General features: G+C 60.6%; 1 protein-coding gene across 7 annotated transcripts; it reads right to left on the bottom strand.

Annotated features, from left to right (window-relative positions):
* Nucleotides 1-706: 706 nt before the first annotated feature.
* On the bottom strand, nt 707-20541 carry CD19 (CD19 molecule). Of its 7 annotated transcripts, XM_037898884.2 has the most exons (17): nt 20399-20540; nt 19723-20001; nt 13049-13300; nt 10187-10483; nt 9878-9970; nt 9317-9365; nt 8922-8992; nt 7575-7682; nt 5981-6031; nt 5723-5788; nt 5105-5164; nt 4625-4684; nt 4190-4261; nt 3305-3385; nt 3140-3226; nt 2332-2415; nt 707-2212 (listed from the first exon to the last, which is right to left on the bottom strand). In XM_037898884.2, exons 1-17 carry the CDS (start codon nt 20511-20513, stop codon nt 2133-2135), a joined length of 1905 nt encoding a protein of 634 aa, XP_037754812.1. In that variant the 5' UTR covers nt 20514-20540; the 3' UTR covers nt 707-2132. The 7 variants fall into 7 exon arrangements, with proteins under 7 accessions (XP_037754812.1, XP_043404164.1, XP_043404167.1 ...); XM_043548229.1 differs by having other exon boundaries at nt 3140-3385; nt 20399-20541; XM_043548232.1 differs by lacking the exon at nt 3140-3226 and having other exon boundaries at nt 20399-20541.
* Between the last annotated feature and the right edge of the window lie 3384 nt (nt 20542-23925).

The following is a 23925-nucleotide window of genomic DNA, read 5'->3' as shown; positions in this document are numbered from 1 at the left end:
GCTGAGCCCCCGGGAGCTGCGGCTCTGAGCCAACCTGACCAAGAGCCTCGTTCCGCGGCGTCTGGTGTGGGACGGGCCCCTCAGGCAGAGCGCAGAACGCGTCATTTCCCACCCGCCCCCGAGGAGCGGAGCCTGCGGGTTTCTCACTGTCAGCGAGTGAGAGCTGGAAGTGAAACCAGTCCGGGATCGGGGCCGCCCAGCACGCTCACAGCCTGCGCCCAGAGGCCACGGGGAGAACGGAGACACAGAGCCACCCCAGGCCCGGGGTGGCTCAAAGCCAGCATGATGCCAGCCCTCACACACACACACACAGCAGGGTCCCCCCCACACCCGCCTGGAGCCAGTGTCCCACAGAGACCCTCTCTCTTTGAGGGGGGGCCATACAAGGCCAGTGGTCAAAGAACTCAGCTTCCATTATTCTCAGTGGGGCGGGAGGGACAAGATTTTCCATTGTTCTCAGGCCCCAGATGTCCTGGCTCCCAGCCTCTCCCCCACCACCAACCCCAGTCTACCCACTAAGTCCCACACCCCACCCCGAGATGCGGAGAGAACCCAGGAGTCCTGGCTCCCAGCCGCCCACTCTAACCACTAGACCCCTCCCACCCCCCCAGCCAGGGATGGAACTCAGGAGTCCTGGCTCCCAGCCCCACCCCCAACCCCATGTCCTTTCCACTTCTGACTGTGACCCCAGTGACACAAACTCAGCCCAAGGATAACAGGATTTATTGTGGATGGAGGCACACTGGGGTGGGCGGGGGTTGCCTGCCGTGGCCCCTGCTCTTCAGACACTTCAGGCCAAGGGGCAGTGGAGATGTGTGGAGGAGAGACTGCTGCTAGGGAGGGTGTGGACTGGTGCTGGTGTAGACCCTGTTCCCAGCATGTCATCAGCGGGGCGGGTACAGACACTGAGGGTCCCTGTCCCAGCGTGTCAGGGGGGCGGGTACAGACACTGAGGGTCCCTGTCCCAGCGTGTCATGGGGGGGTACAGACACTGTGGGGACCCTGTTCCCAGTATGTCATCGGGGAGGTACAGGCACTGTGGGGGCCCTGTCCCCAGCATGTTATCAGAGGAGCGGGTACAGACACTGGGGGGGGGAGGGGGCTGTCCCCAGTATGTCATCGGGGAGGTACAGACACTGAGGGTCCCTGTCCCAGCATGTCATGGGGGGGGTACAGACACTGAGAGGCCCTGTCCCCAGCATGTTATCAGAGGAGCGGGTACAGACACTGGGGGGGAGGGGGCTGTCCCCAGCATGTCATCGGGGGGGGGTACAGGCACTGGGGGGGCCCTGTCCCCAGTATGCCATCGGGGGGGGGTACAGACACTGAGGGGCCCTGTCCCCAGCATGTCATCGGGGGGGGTACAGGCACTGTGGGGGCCCTGTCTCCAGTATGTCATCGGGGGGGGGTACAGACACTGAGGGGCCCTGTCCCCAGCATGTCATCGGGGGGGGGGTACAGACACTGTGGGGCCCTGTCCCCAGTATGCCATCGGGGGGGTACAGTCACTGTGGGGGCCCTGTCCCCAGCATGTCATCGGGGGGGGTACAGGCACTGGGGGGGGCCCTGTCCCCAGTATGTCATCGGGGGGGTACAGGCACTGGGGGGGCCCTGTCCCCAGTATGCCATTGGGGGGGTACAGACACTGAGGGTCCCTGTCCCAGCGTGTCATGGGGGGGTACAGACACTGAGAGGCCCTGTCCCCAGCATGTTATCAGAGGAGCGGGTACAGACACTGGGGGGGAGGGGGCTGTCCCCAGCATGTCATCGGGGGGGGTACAGGCACTGGGGGGGCCCTGTCCCCAGCCTGGACATGCACATGTCAGACGCCGAGGGACTGCGGTCCAGCCCAGCTGGATGGAGCTGTCCTTGTGGGGCAGCCGAGCCCGGGGGGGGGCAGGCCAGAGGCACCTGGGGGCACGGTGTTAGCAGCTGGCCATTGCAGAGCCATGGGAACAGTGTCTGGAGCCCACGGGCCCCCCGCAGCTTTGGGGCCGTCCCCAGCAGTGGGGCCCAGGACGTGGGGCCGGGATGGGGAGCGGAGCCGTGGGGGCGCGGGGCCCTCCCCGAGAGCCCTGTGCTCACGGGCTCAGATTCTCTCGCTGCCTGTCTTCGCCCAGGGGCGGCGTGTCCTAGTCCCGAGCGAGGCTCCGGGGCACCGCCCGCCTGGCGGGTTCAGCTCCGACGGGCCCTGGGGCCCTCAGCCCAGCAGCTGCAATGACAGCAAAACAGGTGAGAGCCCAGGGGCGCCCCCGCCACTGACCTCTACCCCCAGGCCCCGCCTCGGGGACACCCCGTGCCCAGTCTCACCACCACCCACCCATCACTCACCGTCTCCACGCAGCTCCACGCTCCCCTCCCAGGGGGGCAGGACGCAGCCCGGCCCCCCCTCCATGTTCTCATAGGAATCAGCGTCTGCGGACGGGAGCCGGGGTCAGAGCCAGGGCCTGGGGGGGCTGTTGCCCCCACTCCACCCCCCATACACACCTCATCTCCGGTGGAGGAGGTGGAGGGCTGAGCCCCTCCCAGCCCTTCTCCTGGGGAGCCTCCCCTTGCACCTCTGACCCTGGGGAGGGGCAGCTGGCGTGGTGGGGGAAGAAACATCTTGGGTGTATCAGGGAGAGGGCCTGGTGTGGGTGCCCCAAGGCCAGGGATGGTCCCTGCATGCTGGGATATTGGGGTCACCCCAGGGAGGGGGCCTGAGAGATGGGATGACCCCAGGGGTGTCAGGGTGGGGTATGGGAGTGACCCAGGGAGGGAGGCTCAGGAGGATGACCCCTGGGATGGGGGTCAGGGCACTAGGATATGCAGTGACTCCAGGGAGAGGGACTCAGGGGGCTTGGATATGAGGGTGACCCCAGGGAGGGGGCTCAGGGCGCTGGCTATAGTGGTGACCCCTGGGAGGGGGGCTCAGGGCACTAGGATATGGGGGTGACCCCAGGGAGGGGGCTTGGGATGCTAAGATATGGGGTGACCCCAGGGAGGGGGACTCAGGGGACTGGGATATGGGGTGACCCCAGGGAAGGGGGCTTGGGGTGCTGAGATATGGAGGTGATCCCATGGAGGGGGCTCATGGTGCTGGGATATGCGGGGACCCAGAGTGGGATATTGGGGTCCCAGCCCCATTCCTGGAGCTCACCTTCCTCCTGGCTGCGGTCCCGTAGGCGGAGATGCCGGGCAGGGGCTGCATACAGAGCCCCGGCCATCTCCTCATAGGCCTGGGAGCCTGTGGGGAACAAGGGGGCATCAGGGAAAGGTCGGGGGGCCCTCTCGCCCTCCCTGGGGAGCTCCCAGCCCCTCTCACCAGCAGAGTCCTCGCTGTGTCCATCCTGCCGATCCCGCTCCGGCTCCTCACACGCACCCAGCAGCAACAACATCCGCAGGTCTGGGGGGGAGAGACCAGCCACTGGATGAGGCCATCCAGTGCCCCCTACAGGCACCCTGGGGTCCCCACACACCCCCAGCGCCCCCTACAGGCACCCCAGGATCCCCCCCCCACAGCACCCCCTACAGGCACCTTGGGTTCCCTCCCCCACACAGAGCCCCCTACAGGTACTCTGGATTCCCCCCCACACACAGTGTCCCCTACAGGCACCCCAGATTCCCCCCCCCCCACAGCACTCCCTAGAGGCACCCTGGGGTCCCCACACATACACAGTGCCCCGTACAGGCACCCTGGGGTCCACACACACACACAGCGCCCCTTACAGGCACCTCGGGGTCCCCACACACAAACACAGTGCCCCCTACAGGCACCCCAGAATATACCCCCCCACACAGCGCCCCCTATAGGCATTCTGGGATTCACACACAAAGACACACACACAGCACCCCATATAGGCACCCCCGGAATTCACCCCCCCACACACACACAGTGCCCCCTACAGGCACCCTGGGATTCATACACATACACAGCGCCCCCTACGGGCACCCCAGGATCCCCCGCCAAACACAGACAGTGCCCCCTACAGGCGCCCTGGGATTCACACACCCCCACACAGCACCCCCTATAGGCACCCCAGGATCTGCCCCCCACACACACAGCGCCCCCTGCAGGCTCCATGGGATTCACATACACACAGTGCCCCCTATAGGCACCCCAGGATCCCACACACACGCAGACCCTGGCAGGGGAGGACTGACCCTGAGCCCCCCCACCCCAGGATCCCACACTCCCTGAGCCCATCACCTGTTACGAGCCGCGCAGCTCCAGGGCTCAGCGGGGCGCTGTCCTCCTCCGTGTTCTCGTAACACTCGCTGCCTGCCAACACAGGGGGCAGGTCCCTGTCAGCAGCAGCCCGTGCCTGCTGCCCTCTGATGGGCTTGTGGGGCTGGGACACCCTACCGGGGGCAAGCCTCTGGACGGCCTGGAGTTACCAGGGATCCTGTTACCTGGGGCCATCGGCTGGTGTCACCAGGGGAGCCGTTACCGGGGTGATGAACAGGTTGCCAGGGGCGTTGTTACCAGGGTGATACTCTGGACCCTGGGAAACCATTGCCCTGGGCGTGCAGATCCCCGCCCACTCCCAAGCCCCAGGGTGAGGGGCCCTTCCCGCCCTGGGGGATGCCTGGGAGTGGGGGTGTGTCCTCCAGGCAGCCCCCCGCCAGCACCCCACACTGTTACCTTCAGAGACCTCGTCTTCGGCCCCAGGGCCCTGGCGAGCATTCATGTAGTGGGAAGCATCTGGGGACGGGGAGGGGGGAGCAATAAATGAGAGATACGGGAGGGAAAGCTGTGGGGCTGGGGGTGCAGGGCAGGGTGCTCTGTCAGCCCGGGGGAGACCCCCAGAAACTCCACACTCAGCCCTGCTCCCTGCCACACCACAGCCCCACCTCCCTGCCCCCACCCCTTTCCCCACCCATGACCCCGCTCTCAGCCCTGCCCCCCATTCCCCAGCCAGGACCCCACTCTCAGCCCCCCACATCCCCACCCAGCACTCCGCTCTCAGCTCTGCCCCCCCTCCCTCCATTCCCCAGCCAGGACCCTGCTCTCAGCCCCGCCCCCCAATTCCCCACCCAGCACTCCGCTCTCAGCTCTGGCCCCCCCATTCCCCAGCCAGGACCCGGCTCTCAGCCCTACCCCCCATCCAAGTGCCCCCGTTACCTGAAGCCCAGTTGCCTCCTGCTCTGTTCTCCTCCAGACTGTTCTCGTAGCAGGCACCGTCTGGGGGAAGGACGTGAGGGCGTCAGGGGAGCAGATGTCCCTAAACAAGCCCTGAGCTTCGCCCCCTTTGGAGACCGCAGCCCCCAGTGCAGACTAGGGCCAGAAAGACTGAGGAAGTGGGGAATGGGACCCAGAGCCTTTCTCTTCTAGGGGGCGCTGGCTCCCATCCAGCCCCAGGGCGGGGGGGTGGGGCATGGGATATGGGGCCTTTCCTCTCTAGGGGGCACTGGCTCCCATCCAGCCCCAGGGCGGGGAGGGGGCAAGGCATGGGATATGGGGCCTTTCCCCTCTAGGGGGTGCTGGCTCCCATCCAGCCCCATCGCAGGGGCGCGGGGCATGGGACACAGGGTCATTCCCCTCTAGGGGGCACCAGCTCCCATCCCGCCCCAGCACAGGGCATGGGACACGGGGTCATTCCCCTTTAGGGGCGCCGGCTCCCATCTGGCCCCCGGGCAGGGACTGACTGGCTCCGGGGAGTCAGTCCCGTCTCATCCCAGGGTAGTAGGTGGTGCAGGGTGAGGGTGAGGGAGCCGGGGGTGGTTTTGCGGGGGCTGTTACCGCTGGACCCCTTGTCCCCCATGCACAGTTTCATGTCCCCGTTGGTGTTTTCATAGCCATCACCATCTGGAGCCAGGAGAGAAAAGCAGAGCAGGTGACCCCAAACCAGTTGCGTGGCAGCCCAGCCCCTTCCATCACCCCCTCCCCATGCCCCCCATCCTGTCCCCTCCCAGAGCCCCTCCCCACCCCATCGCTGCCCTGTCATGCCCCAACCCCCTCTCTAACTCCAGCTCCCCGCCTTCTCTGCCCCCCACTCACCCTCGGCTGCTGGTTCTTCCTCACTGTCCGGGTGCTCGTACTCCTCCTCGTCTGGGGGGAGAGGGGGTGTCAATGTGGGTCTTGCGGCCCCTAGTCCCCTTTACTCTGGCCCCTCCCTGTGCTGAGCTGCCATCTCTTGCTCCATAGGGCCCCCTGGGGAGGCAAGGATCCCCCTCCCCCATCTTCCTGCCTGTGGCTGGGCTCCCATCACCCCCCTGCTTTCTCCCACTGTGTGCCCCTGCCCCCTCTGTACCCCTCACCCCACCCCTCATCTGGCTGTATCCCTCTCACACCCTGTGACACTCTGTACCTTGGGGGAGCATCCTGTAACCCCCATACTCCTCATCTGTATATAATCGTGATCCTACATAGAAGGCAGGCCTGGTGAGGTGTCAGGGGAAAGGTTATGATCTGCTGAAAGTCATTTCTCTACCCATAGATGTTTATCATTAATGCAGTTATGAGGTTGTGTGGTATGGTTGTCACTGAAACATGCTGTAAATTGGGGAATCAGCCAGATATGAGCTCCCCCAGAGGCAACAGCAAGGAAGGTAACCAGCGCCCTGGTGGGGTGTCAAACAACCACCAACAGCCATTGTCCAGCCAGGGAGCTAGGATGCAGTGACTCGCCTGCATGAGGCCACACCAGGGGGATTGCTCAACGCGGCCTGGAGACTCAGCAATGCCCCCAGACATGCCTGGACTTGTGTTTCCCAAGCACATGGACTGAGGGTATAAAACAGACACAGGGGCCCCATGCTGGGCCTTCCTCCTTCTCCCACCTATGCTGCAACCAACAAGGACACTCTGAAGACTCCAACTGAGGGGACTGGCCCAGATTTCAAGGGTGAAATCTGTGTACTAGGAACCGCAATACCCAGTGGGGTGAGAAAAACTGCTTAGTCTAGATGTTGCCCCGTCTAATCGGGTTGAGAGTTTAGACTGCGTGCTGATATGTTATTTCCTTTGGTAACTAACTCTGGCTTTTTGCCCTTCACATAACATCACCTAAAATCTGTCTTTTATAGTCAACACGTTTGTTTTACTGTTTATCTTCACCAGGGAGTTTGTATGAAGCGTGTGGCAAATTGCTCAGGTTTTGCAAAGGCTGGTGTAGATCCGCTTTCCATTTCTGAAGTGGGGAACCAGTTAATAAATCTGCATTGCTCATCTTGAGCAGTCCAAGGCGGCATATTCCTGAGGTACAGTGCTGAGAGCTGGGGAGATTTGGCTGGTGCCTTTCTCTGCGTGAGTCATGAGTGGCTCTGGGGAGCATTCACGCAGTCCAGCCGGGCGTTGGGACTCCACATGCAGGTGTGCTGAGTGATCACAGCCTGGAGGGGTTTGCTGCTGGTCACTAGCAGGGCATTGTGAGAGACCCAGGCTGGAGAGGGTTCCGGGGGCACAGCGGTCCCACGGTCCCAGGCTGCACCCCGGGGATCCCGTCACACATCCCACCCCAATATGTGCCCCCCATCACTCCCATCCTCCCAGTCTGTGCCCCGGCCCCCTTTCTGCACCCTACTCCTGCAGTGCTTGGAAAGCCATGGAGGGGGGCTGGGTTGGGGTCACCTCGGGGGGGGGGGTCACTCACCCTCTGACACGGCAGCACTGATGGGCCCCTCTGCAGGCAGTGGCCTCCCCTGCCCTCTTGCACCCAGTGCCACGATCTCATAGGGCACTGCAACCGTCTGCCCCACACCTGGGAACAGGGGGCAGGGTCAGAGCAGGGCCCCAGAAGATGCACAGTGAGGGAAGGGCGGCATAGGTAGGGGGAGTCACACCAGCTGGCCTGGGTGGGAACGGGGACAAGGGGGTCAATGCAGCCAGATGTGGCAACTGGCCAACCCTGGGGGTCAAGCCCCACAAGCTCTGGAGCTGGAAAGAGGCACCAGTACGCCCCTCCCTAGGCCGGCTGTGGGGACGCAGCCCCCTGGGTGACTGGAGGGAGAGTACACAAAGCGAGGGGGGCTCTGCATTAAGACAATGCCTATGATCCAGTCGCATGCTTCAGGGCTGTGGCCTGTCACCTGCAGGGTCAGGAAGGAACTAGTTCCCCTTTGGTTGGCTGGATTCTCAGTATTATTTTCCCCTTCCTCTGAAGCACCAGGGACCGGCCCCACTCGGGAGGGGACACCGGGTGGGCAGGCTCTGAGGTGGGTCAGAGAACCCTCCCGACACACTTGGCTGGTGGGGCTGGCTCCCATGTGCAGAGCCAAGCTCGTGGTCCTTTGCAGAGTTGGGAAGGATTCTTTCCCCAGGTCAGATTGGCTGGGACAGTGGGGGACCCGTGGGGTGCTGCAGGCATTGGGGGCACCCCAGGCTCCCACATTCCCTGCCTGGGGCCACAACAGCTCAGCCGCCTTGGGACTAAACCACTTCAGTGCAACTGGTACATACGGGGAGGGGGGGGCGGGTTTACAATGGGCTGTCATACGCAGGGGGTCAGGCTGATCCAATAGCCGCTTTGGGGCTTGATCGCTTTGAAAATATGGGTGGGGGGGCACTCACCTGCGGGGCAGGGTGTTCCTGTAGAGGGTGGGGGATCAGAGGGGAAATGGGGTGTGGGGGGCATTCACCAGCTGTGTTTGTAGGGGCTGACTGTTCTTGTGGGAGGCAGGGTGTGTGTTGGGGGGCAAAAGGAGTAGTGGGGATGTTGGGGGACCCAGCAGAGGCAGGGGCCACTCACAGGGGGTATCTGCAGGGAGCAGGACATTCTCACAGGGGGAGTAGGGCAGGGGGTGCTGGGGAGAAGGGAAGCAGTAGGGGAGTTGGGGGGTGGGCGGTGGGGACACTCTGGCGGTGCCTACAGGGGGCAGGACGTTCCTGTGGGGGGCAGGGGCTGGGGGTGCTGGGTAGAAGGTGTTGGGGGGCAGTGGCTGTTGGGGGGCAGGGGCTGGGGGTTCTGGGTAGAAGGTGTTGGGGGGCAGGGGGCACTCACCAGCAGTGTCTGCAAGGGGCAGGACATTCCCATAAGGGGTGTGAGCCCCGTTCCCAGTCACCTTGAAAAACCTGGAAATGGAGGAATCATGACCGGGAAATCAGAATCACAAACTCCACACACACACCCCCGCCACCGCCAGGCAGAAACCCCGTTCCCCCTGCCCCTCCCAGAGACACCCCACAGGCACCGCGTGGGTCAGAGACATCCTGCGCCCGTCTGCCAGACACCCCAGAGCATCCCCCACACCCAGGGACCCTCCTGCTTCCAGCAGCCCCCTTCCCAGAGCCCACACAGACCCCCGTTCCGGATCCCAGAGACACCCTCATCCTGCCCGGGGCACAGACCCTCCCTTCCCACCCTGGCGTAGCAGGTTCTCCCCTGGCCCAGGTCACCTCCTGGCCGGATCCATCAGGCATTTCTTCCTCCTTCTGGTCTGCAGAGCTGGAACCGGACAGCATAGGACTGTAATGGGGTAAGGGGAGCCAGCCCCCCTGGCCCCCAGACCCCCCCAAATGCTCCCAGCACCCAGTGCCCCTCCCCCACCCAGCCACCTCACTCAGCACCCCTCCCCCCGACCAGCCACTTGCCAAAACCTCCACACCCCACGCAGCACCCTCCCGCACCCAGGCAGCCCCCCTCCAGCACCCAGCACCCCTTCCCCCACCCAGCACTTCCCACCCCACTCAGCACCTGTTCCGCTCTCCCCCCACCCCCCTGACCTCTGCTTCCTGTGGCCAGGGTCATCACCCCAGGACTGAAGGTGCCGTTTTGGGGGGGACATGCCCCCCACAGTGCGGACCCCTACCCGGAGCCCTGAGGACTGAGCCCAGTCGCACCCACCCAGCCCACAGCACAAAGCAAAGGCGGGGCCGATTGGCGGGCTGGGGGGCAGGGCTACAAGGAGGGCCTGAGATGTGGGGCAGGGACTGGGGGCGTCCCGGATCCCAACTCACCTCGGCGGATCTGGTAGTATCCAAACAGGGAGGCCAGGCCAACAGCAACGTATCCAAGTCCCGCAGCCCCCACGATCCAGGGCTGCCACCCTCCTGGACAGAGACATTGTCACGGGCCTGGCCTCACGCCCCCCGCATGTGCCCCCCATGTCCCCCCACTACTGCCCCCCTGTACCCACCCCCACTAATTCCCCCACCCCTTGGGCAGAGACATCATCACCCTCCTGCCCCATAACCCACCCTACTCCCCTTGGTCACTCTGCCCCCTACCCGTGTGGCCCGTGACCCCCCCATCACTCTGCCCCCCACCTGTGTGGGCCGTGACCTCCAGCTCCACGGCGTGGCTGTGGTTGCCCCGGACACAGCGGTAGGTCCCGGCCTGGTCGAGCGTCACTGCCGGCAGCACCAGGGCTGCTCCAGTGCCCAGGGAGAGCTGAAACATGTAGGCTCCGTAGCGCCGAGCCGCCAGCTCCACCAGCTGCTTCCACGAGACCCCCGGGCCCAGCCGCTTCCAGGCCAAGGAGCCTTGGACCCAGGCGTCTGGCATGGAGCCATTGCAGGGGAGCCGGGCCGTGTCCCCGGCCAGCACCGAGAATGACAGCTCCCCTGCAGGGGACAGGGACAGTCAGGGGTGGGACGGGAAGGGTCTGGGGGGTTGTAGGGCAGGAAGGCAGGAGCAGAGGGCAGGAGGCAATCGGGGTGCCGGGGTATCAGCAGGAACTAGGATTGCCAGGCATCCAGTTTTCGACTGGACGAAAAGGGACCCCGGCAGCTCCGGTCAGCACCACTGATCTGGCCATTAACAGTCCGGTTGGTGTGGGGCTGGCAGGCCCCGTGCCCGGCTTCACGCAGCTCCCGGGAAGCGGTAACATGTCCCTCGGCTCCTAGGTGCAGGGGTGGCCACGGGGGCTCCGCGCACTGCCTCCATCCCGAGCGCCGGCTCTGCAGCTCCCATTGGCCAGGAACTGCGGCCAATGGGAGCTGTGGGGGCGGTGCCTGTGGGCGCGGGCAGCACGCAGACCCCCTGTCCCCTACGCCTAGGAGCCAGAGGAACATGCTGATGTCAGCACCACCCTGAGCCTGCACCCTGACCCCCGTCCCGTGCTCCAACCCCCTGCCCCAGTCCTGAGCCCCCTCCCACACCCAAACTCCCTCCCAGAGCCCACACCCCACACCCCCTCCCGCACTCTGAACCCCTCAGCCCCAGACCGAAGCCCCCTCCTGCAGCCCAAACCCCTCATCCCCAGCCCCAGCTGGAGCTCTCACCCCCTCCCGCACCCCAACCCCCTGCCCGAGCCCAGTGAAAATGAGCTAGTGAGCGAGGATGGGGGAGAGCGAGCAGCCGAGGGAGGGGAGAAGGAGTGAGTGCGGGGGTCTCACAGAATGTGCTCAATGCTTTTTTTTGCCTCTGTCTTCACTAACAAGGACAGCTCCCAGACTGCTGCGCTGGGCATCGCAACATGGGGAGTAGATGGCCAGCCCTCTGTGGAGAAAGAGGTGGTTAGGGACTATTTAGAAAAGCTGGACGTGCACAAGTCTATGGGGCCGGACGAGTTGCATCCGAGAGTGCTAAAGGAATTGGCAGATGTGATTGCAGAGCCATTGGCCATTATCTTTGAAAACTCGTGGCGAACGGGGGAAGTCCCGGATGACTGGAAAAAGGCTAATGTAGTGTCAATCTTTAAAAAAGGGAAGAAGGAGGATCCTGGGAACTACAGGCCAGTCAGCCTCACCTCAGTCCCCGGAAAAATCATGGAGCAGGTCCTCAAGGAATCAATCCTGAAGCACTTACACGAGAGGAAAGTGATCAGGAACAGTCAGCATGGATTCACCAAGGGTAGGTCATGCCTGACTAATCTAATAGCCTTCTATGATGAGATTACTGATTCTGTGGATGAAGGGAAAGCAGTGGATGTATTGTTTCTTGACTTTAGCAAAGCTTTTGACACGGTCTCCCACAGTATTCTTGTCAGCAAGTTAAAGAAGTATGAGCTGGATGAATGCACTATAAGGTGGGTAGAAAGTTGGCTAGATTGTCGGGCTCAACGGGTAGTGATCAATGGCTCCATGTCTAGTTGGCAGCCGGTGTCAAGTGGAGTGCCCCAAGGGTCGGTCCTGGGGCCGGTTTTGTTCAATATCTTCACAAATGATCTGGAGGATGGTGTGGATTGCACCCTCAGCAAATTTGCGGATGATACTAAACTGGGAGGAGTGGTAGATACGCTGGAGGGCAGGGATAGGATACAGAGGGACCTAGACAAATTGGAGGATTGGGCCAAAAGAAACCTGATGAGGTTCAATAAGGATAAGTGCAGGGTCCTGCACTTAGGACGGAAGAACCCAATGCACCGCTACAGACTAGGGACCGAATGGCTCGGCAGCAGTTCTGCGGAAAAGGACCTAGGGGTTACAGTGGACGAGAAGCTGGATATGAGTCAGCAGTGTGCCCTTGTTGCCAAGAAGGCCAATGGCATTTTGGGATGTATAAGAAGGGGCATAGCGAGCAGATCGAGGGATGTGATCGTTCCCCTCTATTCGACATTGGTGAGGCCTCATCTGGAGTACTGTGTCCAGTTTTGGGCCCCACACTACAAGAAGGATGTGGATAAATTGGAGAGAGTCCAGCGAAGGGCAACTAAAATGATTAGGGGTCTGGAACACATGACTTATGAGGAGAGGCTGAGGGAAGTGGGATTGTTTAGTCTGCGGAAGAGAAGAATGAGGGGGGATTTGATAGCTGCTTTCAACTACCTGAGAGGTGGTTCCAGAGAGGATGGTTCTAGACTATTCTCAGTGGTAGAAGAGGACAGGACAAGGAGTAATGGTCTCAAGTTGCAGTGGGGGAGGTTTAGGTTGGATATTAGGAAAAACTTTTTCACTAAGAGGGTGGTGAAACACTGGAATGCGTTACCTAGGGAGGTGGTAGAATCTCCTTCCTTGGAAGTTTTTAAGGTCAGGCTTGACAAAGCCTTGGCTGGGATGATTTGATTGGGAATTGGTCCTGCTTCGAGCAGGGGGTTGGACTAGATGACCTCCTGAGGTCCCTTCCAACCCTGATATTCTATGATTCTACGATTCTATGAGAAGGGGAAGGGGGCAGGGCAAGGGTGTTCAGTTTTCTGCTATCAGAAAGTTGGTAACTCTAGCAGGGGGCACAGCAGGGTCCCTCACCTCCCAGGTGCAGGTGCACGGTCCAGCTCTGGTTCCTGGCCCGGCACCAGTACCGCCCGGCGTCCCCTGATTCCAGCCCCTTGATGCGCAGGGTGTTGCCTTTGGGCCAGTGCCGTGGGCCAGCGTGGCGAAACTGTTGGGTCCTGTTGTCTGTATCCCTGAACCAGTCCACAGCGGGGGTCTCGCTGGCATTTCCCGCGGCGCAGGGGAGCACGACCTGCCCCCCCTGGGTCCCAGAGATGTAGAGCTCCCCTGGCAGGGGTGAAAGCAGGCTCAGACCACAGCCCAGCCCCCTGTCCACCCCAGTCTCTGCCCTCTGGATCAGCTCCCAGGGCCCCTGCCACCTGCCCCCCAAATCAGCCCCCACTGCCTGTCCCCCAGATCAGCCGCCCTCCCCCCACCGCCTGCGCCCTTGGATCAGCTCCCAGGCCCCATGCTGTCTGCCCCACAAATCAGCCCTCCTACACCCACTGCCTGCCCCCCAAATCAGCCCCGCACTGCCTTCCCCCTTGATCACCTCCAAACACCTGTCCACCAGATCAGCCCTCCTCCCCGCACCACCTGCCCCCCTGGATGAGCCCCCAGGCCTCCCGCTGTCCCCAAAATCAGCCCCCTGCTGCCTTTCCCATGGGTCAGTCAACCTCCCCACACCGCCTCAACCCCGGATCAGCCCCTCTCCCCCCACCACCTTCCCAGCGGATCAGCTCCCAGGACCCCCACTGCCTGCCTGTGATGAAGTGGGGGGGTTTCTTAGTGTTTTGCATGAACAGTGTGTGCCTCAGTTTCCCTGTGTGCTGCATGTTTAACGAGGTGGTGGGAGAGGGTTTGTTGTTACAGAGGACCAGGTGTGATCTTGCCTAGCAGTTGGGACCCCAGACAGCAGCCTAGAGATGGGGGACCCTAGCAACCAATGACCTGGTGACCAGGAGGCCCACCCCAGCTTGGCAGTCAGCCAGTTCTGGCCAGTGGGAGGACAATGGGCTGAGGAGGGAGGACCCTGGTGACCTGAACAACCAGTTCCAGCCAGAGGGGAACAGAGGACGGAGGAGAGAGGGCCCCAGTGAGCTGTTTACCTGGGACCGAACACATAGGACAGAGGAGGGGCTGAGAGGGGAGTGGATATAGGACGCTCGGCTGGAAGGAGGGGGCTGCTGGACTCAGGAGAGAGAGAACAACCAGAGCCCACCTAGATGCAGGACAGACCTAGACGTAAGGTGCTGAGACTGGCCAGGCCCGAGGGCCCTGAGACCTGCCTGTGCTGGGTTCAGATGCTCAATAAACCCTCCTGTGTTACGCTGGCTGAGAGTCACCGGAGGCTGCAGATCAGGGGGCATCGCTCCCTCTCGGCATGTGGGTCCTGGGGGTCCAGAGCGAGGGGACTCCCTGAGGGGCCCATGGCAGAGACAGGCGTGCTAAGGCTCAGAGAGGTGCGGTTCCAGGAGGCGGAGGGGCTTAACCCCCGAGAGAGAGTGGACCCCCGAGAAGGGCTGTCTCACTGAAGGGGGTTCCCCCCAGGGACCGCACGGGGCCAAGAGTAGGCACGACTTGTGAGTCCGTGACAACGTGGTAGCAGAGGATGGTTGGCGGATGCACACTACAGACAATTGGCTGCGAGCGCAGGTGCTTTGCAGTGAGTGGCTGCCAGCGATAAAACGAGGGAATTGAAGGAACCAGCAAGGAAAGGGTCTAGAACCAGCTCCGTACGAGGGACCTGGCACGGCTGTGCAGGGAGAGAGGGCTGAGCGTGGGGAGGCTCACCCAGCAGCAGCTGATTGCCTGGCTGGGAGAGAGTGAGCGGTTCGAGGAGCAAGTTCCAGTTCCAGCGGGCTTTCGGGATGCCCGGAGAGCCTGGGAGTAGCAGAGGGCAGTCGGAGTAGCAGCAAGGGGGCCAGACCCAGTTCCCCAGCCAGGAGGGGGGCTTCCCAACCTGGGTTCCCCCCAGTGGATGTGAAGAGATGGAAACTGGAGCTGAGAGGGCAGGAGGTGGAGCCGGAGGAGCAGAGGCTATAGCTGACCGCTCGGAGCAGTGAAAACATGAGCTGGAGGAGAGGCGGGCCAAGAGGACCTGCCAGGGGGTAAGTGGGGAAGGACCCCGAGGTGCCAATTCTGCAGGAAGCCTAGATTCCAAAGTGTGACCTGGTTTAATGGTGCGGTGGGTGATATCAGTTCCTCCCTCACTGCCGGTGAGGAGGTTTGTGATTTGAATCCGGCTGACCAGGCGGGTGGGCACGGCTGTCTAACCCCCTGTGATGGGGTGGACAAGGCCCAACAGCTCCCTGCTGGAGGCCTCAGGATTCTGCCTCACCCATCCCATGAAAGGCGCAGTGGAGAGGTCCTCCAAGAGGCTTAGCGCGGTGAGGACGCAATTAATCAGAGGGGCTGCTGGAATGGCCAATCCGGGGCCAGGAGGGCCCTATAAAAGGAGCTGCAGAACAGTGCAGTCATTAGTTGCTGGGTGGCGCTGGAGAAGAAGGACTGTGTGCCGGGCTGGACGAGCAGCAGGACCAAAGACAGTCTGCTGGCAGGGACCGGGGGGAGTGAGAGGCTCCTGGCTGGCGGCTAGGACTGAGCTGAAAACAGTTTGCTAGCAGGGACCAGGGGAGCAATGAAGAAGCTCCTGGCTGGCTGCGGGAACTGAGTAAGAACTGAGCCTGGGGAGGGCTGTAGGAAGATAGTATCTCCAGGGAAGAAGCCCTGGGGATATGGCCCCATACCAGGGCTGGACTACTTAAAATCCAAAGCCCAGGGAGGGCTACAGAGACACCACCAGAGGGGCACTAGATACAGTCCACTGGGACCTATACGCCGGCAGGGGTCTGTTCTGGTTCACATGCAGACAGTGTGTGACTTGGCCGAAGAGCTGAGTCGCTGAAAAAACCATCTGAGAACCACTGAAAGGGGTCACCAGAACTAAAGAACGCAGGCATGCCCAACCAGAGGGGGCGCTCGCAAGAGGTGGGTGCTGACCCCACTACACCCCCTTGCTTGGTCTCAAGGCGATAGAAGCGTTCAGTCAAATGGCTGGTGTAGGGACTGGGGACTATGAACGGTTCAAACAGGCTTTGCTGCTTAAGTTTGAGTGGACCACTGAGGCAGATAGGAAAAGATTCTGGGGTGTACGAGAAACTCCAGGTGTCTCATACAAGGAGGTCACCACCTTGCTGGGGGAATATCTCTGCAAGGGGGAAAAGGGTGCAGGGCCACCCCTGCAGAGGATGGGTATAATCGGGTGGGATTGGAGCAGCTGTAGGACATCTGTCCTCAAAGCCCAAAGACCTGAGAAGTGCAGGTACTCTAGCAGATAAGTGTATGGGCAGCAGAGGGGGGAAGGAACCCACATTGGTGACTCAGAAGGGGAGTCGCACAGAGACCTCTCAGAGGTGGGACTCCACCCCAAGCTTGTCCACCCCAATGCAGGGCTGCCCACTAATGCTGAAGAAGGCAGACTCCCTCCATGGGTCCCAAGAGACCTGAGCTGTAATTACTGTGGTGCAAAAAGACACTAGGTGGTGCAATACCCAAAGATAAAGATCGTCTTGGCCCAAGAGACCCCGCGAAGGGCTAACATGGTGAAGGGAGGACAGCCTGTAATGCAGGCTCAGAGAGTCAGCTGTGTCTATCCCAACCAGCCAGCTTCTGGGACAGAGCTGGCCAGGGGAGGGGAGGAGGCAGACGGGCTTCTACTCCGAGCCCAGCAGATGCCTGAGCCCAGGGGTGCACAAGAAGACATCTTGGCTCCCCAGTGGGAGCGGAAGGTGGGGGTCAATGGGGAGCATTCATGGGATGGAGAGATTCTGGGACCAAGAGACTCTTGTCGGTGTGGGGCAACCCCACTGGCAGCCAAGGGGCTGTGTAATTTGGGGGGAAGGCTCCCCAACTGAAGCCATTCACCTGCCGATAGCTCAGATCCCGTGCAGACACAGGAAGGCTTGGAGGGGGTCGGGGAGACTGGTAGCTGGGGTCCTTCAGCACATCAGCTTTGATGTACACTTGGGAAGTGACTGTGTCTCTCTGAGACAGGATCTGGACCTGGTGTCCGTAACCCCAGAAAAGTAAAGCGAGAGAGCCCGGATCTCGCTCCTCCGGACAGGAGCCAGGAGAGGGCTCAGTCCGCAGTGAAGCACAGGGCAGAGCCCAGTGGGGCAGTCGCCACCTCATCCCCATCAAAGTAGATGGGAGGGAGGTCTGGGGGCAGTGGGGCCCAGGCGCTGAGGTGTTGCAGGCACAGCCGATGTGGTGGGCCCGGATGAGGTAGTGCCCAGTGCAAACCTAACCCTGAGGGGGGTCGTTGGACCCTCCAGGTTAAGGTGCCTGTAACAAGGATACATCTCAAATGGGGGGCCCCAAAGAGGTTGGGGTGCCCAATCCACTTCCAGAGGCGGTGCTGATGGGGGGATGGGTCGGAGACCTGGCTGGACAGCACCTGCCTGGCCTGACACCAGCAAACTACCTATCAGGGGACGTAACACCTCCAACAGGGGGTGTGAGTTACCAGGGACAGGGCTTAACAGGGCTGAGACCAAGGCTTTGTCCCGTGGTGGGGAAACAGACACAGTAACGGGGGCTGGGCCCCAACCCCACCAGCTGAATTCCAGACCTAGCAGCAGAAGGGTCCTGCCCAGAAGAAGCTGAGAGCAACGGTGTTGCAAGATCCTGGGGGAGGATCGCAGGGAAAGATTCATGTGAGAGAAGGGACCTGGTACCGGGAAAGGCTTCCAGAGGGAAAACAAAACTTTGGGGGATCAGGAGGCAGCTGGTTGTCCACCAGCAGTATCACCGGTGGTTGTACCTGGCTGCGAGGTACCTCTCTCTAGAGATCAGGGGGGCCAGCACAATGGGCGAAGGCTGCTGCACAACTTTTACAGCCCAAGAAATGCACAGGGGTCCACCCTTTCGAGTTGGTGTCTGGAAAGATAGTGAGGGGTTCCCGGGGCTTGATGAGGGACAACTGGGAGGGGAAGACGAAAGGAAAATTCTGCAGAAGGCTCACGAAGCTCATGGATTTGGCCAGGGAGAATCTAGCCAGGGCCCAAGGGAAGCAGAGGGGCTGGTACGACAGTGTGCTGGCTCCTATGGCACCAGGCGGTGGGATGGGGTTTGTTGTTGCAGGGGACCAAGTGTGACCTCACCTTGCTGCCAGGACCCCGGACAATAGCCTGGAGATGGGGGAGGCCTGGAGATGTGGGACCCTAGCGGACTGGTGACCAAGATGCTCAGCCCACCTTGGAAGGCAGCTGGTTCTGGCCATGGGAGGACAATGGGCCGCGGAGAGAGGACCCCAGTGACCTGACCAACCGGTTCCAGCCAGAAGGGAACAAAGGACGGAAGAGAGAGGGACCCAGCGACCTGTTTACCTGGTGTGATGAAGTGGGGCTGTTCTTAATGTTTCCTCTGAATATTGTGGGAGTGCCTCAGTTTCCACTGTGCAGTTCTTAAGTATCTAGGGGGTGGGATAAGGGCGTATGATCGTTGTAGAGCCCTAGAGGGCAGGGATGTGCAGGGGTCTGGACACAGAGAATGGCCGACACCCTCTTTCCTGGCCGCTGATGGCCTGGGCCCTTCCCCCCTGCAAGGTGAGAGCTAAAGGGTGGGAGAACAAAGGAATCCGGTGCCCTGCTGGGCACGGGAAAGGGACAAAGCCCAGAGGAGGAGGGGCTGGAGAGAGTTTCAGTTTGGGGCTGGGTGGAGGAACGCAGGGAACCCCAGGGCTGGGGTCTGAGCTCCCTGCCCCCCAGAAGGACTTGACTGAGGGGTCCTGGTTGTACCCACAAGCTCTGTTTTAGACTGTGTTGCTATTGTCCAATAAACCTTCTGTTTTACTGGCTGGCTGAGAGTTACGGTGAATCCCAGGAAGAGGGGTGCAGGCCCCGGACTCCCCCACACTCCATGACACCTGGGACCGAAGACAAAGGTTGAGGAGGGTCCAAGGGGGGAGATGATCTTGGGGGCTCAGCTGGAAGGAGGGGCAGCTGTACTGGAGAGGGAGAGCAGTCAGAGCCCACCTGGATGGGGCAGAGACCTAGATGTACAGTGCTGAGGGAGGCCAGGCCTGAGGGGCCGGAGAGTTTCCTGTGCTGGGTTTGGACGCTCAATAAACCTCCTGTGTTACGCTGGCTGAGTCACTGCAGGCTAGAGATCAGGGGGCATCGCTCCCTCTGGGGGTGGGGCCCCGGGGGTCCTGAGCGAGTGGACTTCCCGAGGGGCCCAGGGCAGAGACAGGTGTGCTGAAAGCTCAGAGATGCAGTTCCAGGAGGCAGCGGGGGCAGAGGGCCTATCCCCGAGAGAGAGTGCGACCTTCACGGGGGGCTGTCACACCAAAGGGGGGTTCCTCCCAGGGCCGTAAAGAGCTGAGAACTTTGAGTCCTTGACATTGCCCCCCTGGATCTGCCCCCCTCCCCTCACTGGATCAGCCCCCTAACATTCCCCAAAACACTATCAGCCTCCTGGACCAGCCTCCCACATCTGCACTCTGCCTCCCACCCCACTGCCTGCCATTGCTTAGCCCCCTGGGCCAGGCCAGCCCCACCCCTTCAGTGCCTGCCCTCCACTGCTGCCTGCCCCCAACTCCCCATCCCGCCCTCCAACCACCACCTTCCCCCCAGTCATCTCCTCCATCCAGACCTTGCCCCACGGCCCTGCCCCCCACATCAGCCCCTTGATCCTCCCGGACTCACGGCTCCCTGGCACATTGAGCAGCACGTTTCCCCCGCTGTCCCCGTCCCACTCGCAGCTGTAGACGCCTGCGTCTGAGGTGGAGACATTGGGCAGCACCAGTGACCCCCAGACCCCGATGCCCATCCTGGTGCGGGGGGGCAGCTCCCCCAGGCTTGCGTTCAGGCTCAGCAGCTCCTGGCCCCACGGGCCCCTCCACAGCCAGGAGAGAGACAACTGAGTGGGGGGGTCCCCATACACAGCCCCGGACCCTCCACAGGGCAGGACTGCAGCCTTCAACTCTGGGGGGCGGGGTGGAAGAAGAGACACATAAATGGGGAACCAGCCTCCTCCCCAGCCATGACCTCCCAGCCTCCCCCCTCAGTCACAGCCCCCCGCCTTTCCCCAGCCCCCCCGTGGCCTGATCCTGCAGAGCAGCCTCCGCACCACGGCCCTCCGGTCCCAGCCCGGTCCAGCCACTGCCTGGCCCATCCTCCACCTGTCACAGCTCGCCGGCCTCTCCCACACGCCCCCTGGCTCCCCCAGCCCTGAGACATCACCCGGGCCCAGCCCTGGCCCAGACACTCCCCTGCTCCCCCTTTAGCCTCCTGCCAGTCCGCAGGGCCCCACCTTCCCCACATGCACCCTGGCCTCCCCCCAGGGTCTCCCTGGGCCACTGGTTCCCCCAGAACCTCCCACCTGTGGTGTTGACCCGTCTGGCCATCTCCCCCTGCCTCGGGGGGGCCCCGATCCTGGCCGCCACCACCCAGACCAGCAGCGTCAGCAGCAGGAGGCCGTGCAGCTCGGGCGCCATCCCCTGTGCCCAGTGCAATGGCCCCGCGGCGCCTGGTGAGGGGAGGGCCCCGGGGGCGGGCGGGCCCAGAGCTAGGGCTGCTATTTCCAGCAGGGCCTTGTGGTTGTGGCGGGCGGGGCCCTGGACCATGACATTCTCAGCAGAGGGTCCCAGGGGGTAGCCAGGGGCCCTGCAGCTGGTGGAGAAGGGTCATGGGGCTCCACAGCAGAGGGGTGCCAAGAGGGGGTGCAGCCCCATAGATTGGGGGTGAGTTCTCTGATTGGAGGGACGAGGCCTGAACACCCCTGGGATTTCCTGCCTGTGACAAGGCATCGACTGAAGGGGAAAGGAGATGGGGGCAGACCACATCCCCTGACCCCATCTCCCCCCCCACACATCCCCCAACTTGTGACCACCCACCCTGTCTTGCTGCCCCACATCCTGTGTCCCCTCTCGTGGGTAGCTCCACCCCATCTTCCCCAGTGTGTCCCCTTCACCCCACGGAACCCCCACCCATGTCCTTCCCACCCTGCATCCCCGCCATGCTCCCTGTCTGCCCCAGTGCAGGCCCTGTGTCTGCGAGTGTCTCTCTCTACCCGGCCTCCACATTTCCTGGTATGTCCCTGGGGGACTCTGGGTGGTGTAAACACCCTTGCAGGTGCACTAGGAGAACGGGGGGGGGGGGGGGAGAGAAGGACGGGACAGGGAGGGGGCTGCTTTCTGCCCGGGGGATCAGGCCTGATGGTCTCACTATGTCCCAAGTTATCCCTAAATCCTCAGCTCCTAGAGTCAGGGATTGGCTGAGGAATCCCAGCTCTCACTGGCATAGACAGGGCGGGTGTGTGTGTGTAGGTGGTGGTGGTGGTGGGGCTGGAAATGATGCCGCTGAAGGTTCAGTGAGGCAGCGAATCCACATTGTTCATTCGTGTGTGTGTGTGGTGCAGGGAGTAAGAACAGCCTTTAGAGTAACAGCCGTGTTAGTCTGTATTCGCAAAAAGAAAAGGAGGACTTGTGGCACCTTAGAGACTAACCAATTTATTTGAGCATAAGCTTTCGTGAGCTACAGCTCACTTCATCGGATGAAGTGAGCTGTAGCTCATGAAAGCTTATGCTCAAATAAATTGGTTAGTCTCTAAGGTGCCACAAGTCCTCCTTTTCTTTTTAAGAACAGCCTGTGATTCCTAGGCCTGATCCTGTGATTTTCAGGCCCAACCCTACAGAGGAGGGGAGAGATGCTAGTGTGTGTGTGTGGGGGGGGAAGGTGGTTGCCAGGGTCCCTAAGGCAGTGGTTGTCAGAGGAACATGGTTGCTGGGGGCGATTGCTGGGGCGGGGGGGGGGGGGGGCAGTTGCCAAGAGGATGTGGTTGCTGGCAGTGAGTAGAAGGAGGAGCTCATCACCAAAGAGCAGTTGTGACAAAGTGGGTTTTTTTCTCCTTATTATGTTATATGAAAAGGAGTACTTGTGGCACCTTAGAGACTAACCAATTTATTTGAGCATGAGCTTTCGTGAGCTACAGCTCACTTCATCGGATGCATACTGTGGAAACTGCAGAGGACATTATATACACAGAGACCATGAAACAATACCTCCTCCCACCGCACTCTCCTGCTGGTAATAGCTTATCTAAAGTGATCATCAAGTTGGGCCATTTCCAGCACAAATCCAGGTTTTCTCACCTTCCGCCCCCCCACACACAAACTCACTCTCCTGCTGGTAATAGCCCATCCAAAGTGACCACTCTCTTTACAATGTGCATGATAATCAAGGTGGGCCATTTCCAGCATAAATCCAAGTTTAACCAGAACGTCTGGGGGGCGGGGGGGGGGGGGGGAGGAAAAAACAAGGGGAAATAGGCTACCTTGCATAATGACTTAGTCACTCCCAGTCTCTATTTAAGCCTAAATTAATAGTATCCAATTTGCAAATGAATTCCAATTCAGCCGTTTCTCGCTGGAGTCTGGATTTGAAGTTTTTTTGCTGTAAGATAGCGACCTTCATGTCTGTGATTGCGTGACCAGAGAGATTGAAGTGTTCTCCGACTGGTTTATGAATGTTATAATTCTTGACATCTGATTTGTGTCCATGTCCAGAATTATAACATTCATAAACCAGTCAGAGAACACTTCAATCTCTCTGGTCACGCAATCACAGACATGAAGGTCGCTATCTTACAGCAAAAAAACTTCAAATCCAGACTCCAGCGAGAAACTGCTGAATTGGAATTCATTTGCAAATTGGATACTATTAATTTAGGCTTAAATAGAGACTGGGAGTGGCTAAGTCATTATGCAAGGTAGCCTATTTCCCCTTGTTCCCCCCCCCCCCCCAAGACGTTCTGGTTAAACTTGAATTTATGCTGGAAATAGCCCACCTTGATTATCATGCACATTGTAAGGAGAGTGGTCAGTTTGGATGAGCTATTGCCAGCAGGAGAGTGAGTTTGTGTGTGTATGGGGGTGGGGGGGAGGGTGAGAAAACCTGGATTTGTGCTGGAAATGGCCCACCTTGATTATCATACACATTGTAAAGAGAGTGGTCACTTTGGATGGGCTATTACCAGCAGGAGAGTGAGTTTGTGTGGGGGAGGGGCGGAGGGTGAGAAAACCTGGATTTGTGCTGGAAATGGCCCAACTTGATGATCACTTTAGATAAGCTATTACCAGCAGGAGAGTGGGGTGGGAGGAGGTATTGTTTCATGGTCTCTGTGTATATAATGTCTTCTGCAGTTTCCACAGTATGCATCCGATGAAGTGAGCTGTAGCTCACGAAAGCTCATGCTCAAATAAATTGGTTAGTCTCTAAGGTGCCACCAGTACTCCTTTTCTTTTTGCGAATACAGACTAACACGGCTGTTACTCTGACACCTGTCATTATGTTATATGTGAGCCTATGTAAGTCTCACTGTTTTGCATGAATACTGTGTGTGCCTCAGTTTCTCTGTGTACTGCACCAGTGCCTAGGTGGTGGGAATAAGGGTGTGTGACTTTTGCTGAGACCCTTGGGGGCAGGTGAGGTGGCTCCAGCTGCCTGCACATAGGTGATGGATGGTGCCCTTCATAATCTGAGACCCAGGAGGGGGATGCAACCAGGTCACACTTTGCCCAGGAAGTGAGACAAAGACCGGAGGAGGGGCAATGGGGGTGTCATAGGCCAGGCAGCTGGAAGTCAGTCAGTCTCTGCTGGCTTGGGGCTCAGGGGGAGGGTCAGGACCCTGGCTCTGGGCTCCCCTCCCACTACGATGGACTTTACTGAATGTTCCTGATGTCTGTGCTAACAAGCTCTGTCCTATGCTGTGTTCCTGTCGACTAATAACCCGTCTGTGTCACACGCTGGCTCAGTGTCCCGGTTGGCTGCAGAGTTGGAGTGCAGGGCTCTCTGGCTTCCCCAGGGGTCCCGCCTGGGCAGGCTCCCTGCGGGAAGCGCACTGTGTGG

Source organism: Chelonia mydas, chromosome 6 (assembly GCF_015237465.2).
Source record: "Chelonia mydas isolate rCheMyd1 chromosome 6, rCheMyd1.pri.v2, whole genome shotgun sequence".
NCBI classification, from domain to species: Eukaryota; Metazoa; Chordata; order Testudines; family Cheloniidae; genus Chelonia; species Chelonia mydas.
Note: the sequence above shows the minus strand (reverse complement) of the source record. Positions and strands in the feature narration are given on the sequence as shown.

Bases quoted from the DNA above. Each gene is read 5' to 3' on its own strand.
- CD19 (XM_043548229.1), bottom strand. From the start codon at position 20,513: ATGGCGCCCGAGCTGCACGGCCTCCTGCTGCTGACGCTGCTGGTCTGG. The intron at 8,993-9,316 runs GTGACCTGGGCC...CTCCATTTCCAG, and splicing joins CTGATGGATCCGGCCAGGAG to GTTTTTCAAGGTGACTGGGA. The intron at 5,789-5,980 runs GTGAGTGGGGGG...TCCTGGCTCCAG, and splicing joins GGAAGAACCAGCAGCCGAGG to ATGGTGATGGCTATGAAAAC.